The 7,791-nt window shown below is 42.8% G+C and overlaps 1 protein-coding gene across 1 annotated transcript in view; it reads right to left on the reverse strand.

Moving 5' to 3' along the window:
- ZMPSTE24 (zinc metallopeptidase STE24) overlaps window positions 1-7,791 on the reverse strand; it is a 44,672-nt gene that overhangs the window by 34,043 nt on the left and 2,838 nt on the right. Inside the window, exon 3 of the mRNA XM_012810867.2 lies at window positions 1,402-1,488. Within this exon, the coding sequence (XP_012666321.1) occupies window positions 1,402-1,488 (87 nt within the window). The remainder of the gene's footprint in view (window positions 1-1,401; window positions 1,489-7,791) is intronic.

A 7,791-nucleotide genomic window follows, 5' to 3' on the forward strand; every position in this document is an offset into this window, starting at 1 on the left:
TTGTTGTTTTGGCGGGTCCGGGCTGGGGATTCGAACCCGCCACCTTAGGTGTATGTGGCTGGCGCCTTAGCCAGTTGAGCTATAGGCGCCGAGCCATTCACTGAGATTTCTGCATCAGTCACTTATTTGGGGTCAAAAGTAGTAAAGATGCAGCCAATATAAGTTCAAAACATAGGAGGAAGGGAAAAGGGAAGAGAAAGGAAGATTTGTCTGGTTATAACACGCAAGGTAGTTTATTCCAGCACTTGTTTCCAAACTAGAAGTGGGAACAATTTTCAAAAACAAACTCAAAGCTCAGCGCCTGTGCCTCAAGTGGCTAAGGCGCCAGCCACATACACCTGAGCTGGCGAGTTCGAATCCAGCCCGAGCCCACCAAACAATGATGGCTGCAACAAAAGAATAGCCAGGCGTTGTTGCAGGCGCCTGTAATCCCAGCTCCTTGGAAGGCGGAGGCAGGAGACTTGCTTGAGCCCAGGAGTTGGAGGTTGCTGTGAGCTGTGATGCCATGTCATTCTACCTAGGGCAACAGCTTGAGGCTCTGTCTCAAAAACAAAAAAAAAACAAACAAACTCCAGGACTGGGTGTGATAGCTCATGCCTGTAATCTCATCACTCTGGGAGGCTGAGGTAGGAAGACTGCCTGAGCTTGCAAGTTCAAGACCAGCAAGAGCAAGATCCCATCTCTAAAAATAGCTGGATGTTGTGGCAGGCACCTGTAGACCCAGCTACTACTTGGGAGGCTAAGACAAGAGAATCACTTGAGCCCAAGAGTTTGAGGTTGCTGTGAGCTATGATGCCAGGGCACTCTCCTGAGGGCGACGAAAGCGAGATTCTGTCTCAAAAAAACAAAAAAACAAACTCCAGGATACTTCCCAAAACTACTGAATTGTAATCTCACCTTCCAAAAGTACAACCATATTATATCAACTATTTGAATATGTACTTCTCTCACTTAACATTACAAACATCTTTGTGAAATGATACATATAACAAACAATCTACACTTTCTCTGTTAACAGCTCTATAACTTCAGTCCCCACCCCCAATACTGGTCCAATCTGTGGCCTGTTAGGAACCAGCTCAAAAGCAGGGCTTGCCTTTTCCATTCCATGTTAAGTTATATGAAATAGCACATTTTCTTCCCTGTTAAGACTGGCAAACATGGAAGAAAATAACCTGCTAACTAAAAATACTCAGACTAGGCTCTTATGTGATTGAGAAATAAAATGTGATAGTCAGTGAAATTCTGGGGTTTATTACAATAACACAGCATGAGTAAAAAAGGATTATGCAAATAGAGAACCCAGTCTAATGACAGGAGAAACAAAAAATTAACTTTAGCATAAAGGTTGCTGAGCAAAAATGAAAGATTCTGACAAATGTATTTTAATGAATCACATACCTCATACTCTGATCCAAAGCCAGCATAACCACAGAAACGTCCAGAAAGTCTCCAGAGATAAGGTATTCCTCCAAAGAGGAGAATAAGCTATAAAACAAAGTATACTTTAGTCACTTTTATTTTCATTTATTTATTTATTTATTTATTTTTGAGACAGAGTCTCAAGTTGTCGCCCTTGGTAGAGTGCAGTGGTGTCACAGCTCACAGTAACCTCAAACTCTTGGGCTTAAGCAATTCTCTTGACTCAGCCTCCCAAGTAACTGGGACTACAGGTGCTCACCACAATGCCCAGCTATATTTTTATTGCAGCTGTCATTGTTGATTTGGGCTGGCTCAGGCTAGTTTCCAACTCACCAGCCTCGATGTATGTGGCTGGCACCATACCCACTGAGCAACAGGCACCGCCACTTTGGTCACTTTTAAATAGTACTAGAAACTGTCATATGAGAAAATATGCTATAAAGAAAAAAGGAGGCCGAGTGTGGTGGCTCATGCCTGTAATCCTAGCACTCTGGGAGGCTAAGGTGGGTGGAGAGTTCAAGACCACCCTGAGCAAGAGTGAGACCCTGTCTCTAAAACACTGCTGGGCACTGTGGCAGGCACCTGTATTCCCAGGTACTCAGGAGGCTGAGGCAAGAGGATCACGTGAGCCCAAGAGTTTGAGATTGCTGTGAGCTATGATTTTACCGCACTCTACAGAGGTAAACTGTCTCAAAACAAACAAAAAAGCTTAGAAAGGATGGGCAGCACCTGTAGTTCAAAGGAGTAGTGTGCCGGAACCATATGCCAGAAGTGGCGGGTTCAAACCCAGCCCTGGCCAAAAAAAAAAAGAAAAAGTAAAGTTAAACAACTTGTCCATTAGCTACTTGGGAGACTGAGGCAAAAGAATTCCTTAAGCCCAAGAGTTTGAGGTTTGCTGTGAGCTGTGACGCCATCGCATTCTACCAAGGGTGACATAGTAAGACTATCTAAAAAAAGAAAAAACAAACAAAAAAAGGGAGGCGCCTGTGGCTCAGTAGGGCGACGGCCCCATATACTGAGGTGGTGGGTTCAAACCTGGCCCGGGACAAACTGTAACAAAAAATAGCCAGGCACTGTGGCGGGTGCCTGTGGTCCCAGCTACTCAGGAGGCTGAGGCAAGAGAATCGCCTAAGCCCAGGAGTTGAAGGTTGCTATGAGCTGTGATGCCACAGCACTCTACCCAGGGGCACAGCTTGAGGCTCTGTCTCAAAAAAAAAAAAAAAAAGACAGAAAGTGGAGAGTCACATCCACTTACAAAACTGGGGGACAGAATGCTGTAAATCTGAGTCTGGAAAAGATGAGGCAGAAGTCAGGGTTTCTAGAGTAGGCCCCTCCTTCAGCACCCTTTGTCTACGGCAGATAAAGTGATCACAGACATTGATCAAATCACCAGGACATTAGGAACCAAGAAGCACCTCAAATTTTTAAGAAATTCTACTTCTAAAAATAAATACTAGGTTTCTGGAATGCATTTTGTCAAGAACATCAATATATTTTATTTTCTCTATATAGGAGCTCATAATCACAATGCTTAATCACATTCCTTGGTTAGAAGCACAAGATCTGGGCGGTGCCTGTGGCTCAGTGAGTAGGGCGCCGGCTCCATATACTGAGGGTGGTGGGTTCAAACCTGGCCCCAGCCAAACTGCAACAAAACAAAAATAGCCAGGCATTGTGGTGAGGGCCTGTAGTACCAGTTACTCGGGAGGCTGAGGCAACAGCATCGCCTCAGCCCAAGAGCTGGAGGTTGCTGTGAGCTGTGATGCCACAGTACTCTACCAAGAATAACAAAGTAAGACTCTGTCTTTAAAAAAAAAAAAAAAAAAAAAGAAGAAGCACAAGATCCCCATAACTTCCCTTTTTTTGAAACAAGAGTCTCATTTTATTGCCCAGGCTACAGTGCTGCAATTATCGGCATAGCTCACACAGCAACCTCAAATTCATGAATTTAAGCAAGCCTCTTTCCTCTGCCTCCCAAGTAGCTGGGCATATAAGCACCCACCACATGCCCAGGTAATTTTTCCTTTTTTATTTCTTTTTATTTTTTATTTTTTATTTCTTTTGAGACAGAGTCTCGAGCTGTCACCCTGGGTAGAGTGCATGGTTCTCACAGCTCATAGCAACCTCAAACTCTTGGGCTTAAGTGATTCTCTTGCTTCAGCCTCCCAAGTAGCTGGGACTACAGGCGACTGCCACAACACCCGGCTATTTTTGGTTGTAGTTGTCATTGTTTGGCAGGCCCAGGCCGGATTCGAACCCGCCAGCTCCGGAATATGTGGCTGGTGCCCTAGCCACTAAGCTATAGGTGCTGAGCCACTTTTTCTGCTTTTAGTAGAAATGAAGTCTCACTTTGCTCAGGCTGGTCTCGAACTCCTGATCTCAAGTGATCCCTCTACCTCAGCCTCCTACCTCATGCCAACGCTTTCAATAAGATTTAATGATTGCAACAGAAATAATTTCAGAGCTTCAACTTATGCTATTTTACTAGAGTCTTGAAAAGCAGGCAGGGCAGGGAGTGTAGTCATTTTTATTTCATAGACAAGACAACTGAATTAAAATAACTTGCCCAAAGAAACCCAATGACTAAGTAACAGCTATGTATTGAACACTATTCTAAGTGCTTCATTTATATTGCCTTGCTACTTAGTCCTTGTCACAAACCATGAGGTATGATTTGATATCTACCCATTCCGCATTTTATTTATTTTTATTTATTTATTTTTATTTTTTTTGCAATTTTTGGCCAGGGCTGGGTTTGAACCCGCCACCTCCAGCATATGGGGCTGGCACCCTACTCCCTTGAGCCACAGGTGCCGTCCTATTTATTTTTTTTGAGAGAGAGTCTCACTTGTCGCTCTCAGTAGAGTGCCTCAGAAGAGCAGACTTGAAACCCAGTTCTCTCCCTTATTAGCATGCCCCCAACCATTAAATGACAAGCCCTTTAACTTCTTTGAGCCTTTTTTCCTTATCCTTTTATGGATAATAATTCCCATCCTTTCCACTTCATTGTTGTAAACATCAAACAATATAAAAACTTCGTATAAATGCTCGCTTCAGCAGCGCATATACTAAAAAATTTCGGGGCGGCGCCTATGACTCAAGGAGTGGAGTGCCAGCCCCATATGCCGGAGGTGGCAGGTTCAGACCCAGCCCTGGCCAAAAACTGCAAAAAAAAAAACAAAACCCCACAAAAACTTTGTATAAAGTAAAAAGCACGATGACTATTAACTATTACTATTCGCAGCCTTAGCCCATCAGTACTTCTTCTAATTTGAGCCCCAAAAAAGAATTATGGAGCTCATCTTATATATATATTCTCCTTATCTTCTCCTAGAACAAACTGAGCCATTCCCATAGTCCCCTATCATAATTACCAAGTTATTGCCCATGTTTATTGGAACTATTTACTAGTGACAACCAAGGAGATTAAAGATGCTTTTCCGATCTTGTTCTCATAATCCTATAGGGCTAAACCACAGAACATTCAAGGAGAAAACATCATAAAGGAAAAAGGATAGCATCCCTCTCTGTGAAGGCTGATTTCCTACGTAAGCCCTGTTTATAATAGAAGAAATGCTCGGGCAAATTAATTAAAGCCAAATATAATCCTCAATAATGCTTCCTTTCTTGGCTTGATTGGATGGAATCAAGTTTTAATACCAATTATCTTCAATATTTCAATAACTAAACCAGGCTTGGATTAGTAAAAATATAACAAGTAAATACTGAAAAGACTAACTTTTAACAATAGCTGTGTATCTCAAAAAAACAATGTGATTTTACTTTCCAAATAATTGATTTTTCTTTTTTCAAGACAGGGTCTCAAACTGTCGCCCTGCGTAGAGTGCCCTGGAGTCACAGCTCACAGCAACCTCCAACTCTTGGGCTTAAGTGATTCTCTTGCCTCAGCCTCCCAAGTAGATGAGACTACAGGCACCTGCCACAATGCCCAGCTATTTTTTGTTGTAGTTGTCATTGTTGTTTAGCTGGCCCAGGTCAGGGCTGAACTTGCCAGCCTTGGTGTATGTGGCTATATACATCCTATCCACTGAGCTACAGGAGCTGCCAAATATAATTAATTTTTCTAAATACCAATATTTTAATTCTTCAGAAACTACAATTTTATAATACCTTGAAAAACTTCAATCTAACTACACTAGTCTCATTGTTCCACATTTGTCAAGGAACATTTTGTGACCAGTTAGACAATTTTGTCATCATTTTAAAGAAAAGTTACATTATATCTGAGTCTCTCATGATGGCACCAAAAAAAAAAAAAGGCTACACCAAGCCAGTTTCTTTTCTACAACTCCTGAAACATTGTAGCTCATCACCATTATTTTCTAGATTGTGTATTTTTTTTCTTTAATTATGGCTGTAGAGATCACAATTATTTTCCTTCTTTTTTTTTTTTGAGACAGAGCCTCAAGCTGTCCCCCTGGGTAGAGTGCCATGGCATCACGCTCACAGCAACCTCCAACTCCTGGGCTCAAGCGAGTCTCCTGCCTCAGCCTCCCAAGTAGCTGGGACCACAGGCGCGTGCCACAATGCCCAGCTATTTTTTGGTTTCAGCCGTCATTGGTGTTTGGCGGACCTGGGCTGGATTCAAACCTACCACCTTAGGTGTATGTGGCTGGCGCCTTAGCTGCTTGAGCCACAGGTGCCAAGCCTCACAATTATTTTCAACTTGAGAATCTTTTCTTAGGGGTACTGGTGGGTCTAAAAGAGTCCTAGAGAGATACGATGGTGAGGAAGAGAGTGAAAAGTAGTATTAGCCAATACTATGGAGCACTTATAATGAACAATGTGCTGTTTTAAACATCTTACATATTAACTCATTTAATCCTCTCAATAACACCATGAATAAGGAACTATTCATTAGTGTTGAGTCACTTGCAGTCATAAAGCTGGTGTAGTATAGATGAGATCTAAAGTCAAGCTGGTAGAGCTTAGCGTCTGCTCATACCCTCTGCACCATGCACTTTCAATTGTTTGGGCGAGTAGAAAAAAAATCTTACTCTTATTATGTACAAAGCACAGTTACATATAGTACTGAAATAGATATGTATTTGTGGTGTTAAACTTTCATGGAAGATGAGATTAGGAAAAAATGGTTGCAAGAGCAGGGGGAGGAGAAACAAAAAAGATTAAAAAATATTTCTCTACACTATATGGCCTTTCTTCTTTCAGCATAGAGGTAAGACTAGCCCTTTGTTTTGCTACGTAAAAATGGCCTGGCATTCATTGTTTCGTTCAATAAACTGGAATCATATATGTGGCGCCTATGGCTCAGTGGGTAAGGCGCTGGCTCCATATACTGAGGGTGGCAGGTTCAAACCCGGCCCAGGCCAAACTGCAACAAAAAATAGCCAGGCGTTGTGGCGGATGCCTGTAGTCCCAGCTAATTGGGAGGCTAAGGCAAGAGAATTGTCTAAGCCCAGGAGTTGGAGGTTGCTGTGAGCTGTAACACCATGGCACTCTACTGAGGGTGACAAAGTGAGACTCTACCTCTAACAAAAAAAAACAAAAAAACAAAAAAACTGGAATTATATGCCAAGCATTAAATATAAAATGATGAACAAGGCTGGGCACAGTGGCTCATGCCTGTAATTCTAGCACTCTGGGAGGGCAAAGCAGGAGGGTCTCTTGCACTCAGGAGTTTGAGGTTGCTGTGAGACCAGCCCAAGCAAAACCAAGCCCCTGCCTCTATTAAAAATAGAACAAGTTAGTTGAGCATGGCATCACATGCCTGTAATCCCAGCTACTCTGGAGGCTGAGGCAAGAGGATAGCTTGTGCACAGGAGTTTGGGGTTGCTGTGAGCTAGGCTGAAGCCACATACTCTAACCTGGGCAAAAGAGCAAGACTATCTCAAAAAAATAATAAAATAAAATAATGAAGAAGATCTTTTTTATTTTTTCTCTTAAGGACAGAGTCTCACTTTGTCATCTTGGGTAGATGCTGTGGCGTCACAGCTGACAGGAACCTCCAGCTCTTGGGCTTAGGCGATTCTCTTGCCTCAGCCTCCTGAGTAGCTGGGACTGCAGGCGTCCACCACAACACCTGCACAGCTATTTTTTTGTTGCAGTTTGGCCGGGGCCAGGTTCAAACCTGCCACCCTCAGTGTATGGGGCTGGCACCCTACCCACTGAGCCACTCCCGCCCAAGTGCCCTTTCTTTAATAGCAACGAGTCTGCCAAATAAACAGGCAAATTAAACACAATGTGATAAATACTCTGACAGGAATAATAAGATACTTCCTTATCCACACTTGACAGGCAAGGAGAATTTCAAATGGTTGCTTAGAAGAGGTGACATCTCAGCTGGATTTTAATGAAATAGGATCATTGGGCTCAGCGCCTATAGCTCAA

This window comes from Otolemur garnettii, unplaced genomic scaffold (genome assembly GCF_000181295.1).
Source record: "Otolemur garnettii isolate 467f Iridium unplaced genomic scaffold, OtoGar3 scaffold00144, whole genome shotgun sequence".
NCBI classification, from domain to species: Eukaryota; Metazoa; Chordata; class Mammalia; order Primates; family Galagidae; genus Otolemur; species Otolemur garnettii.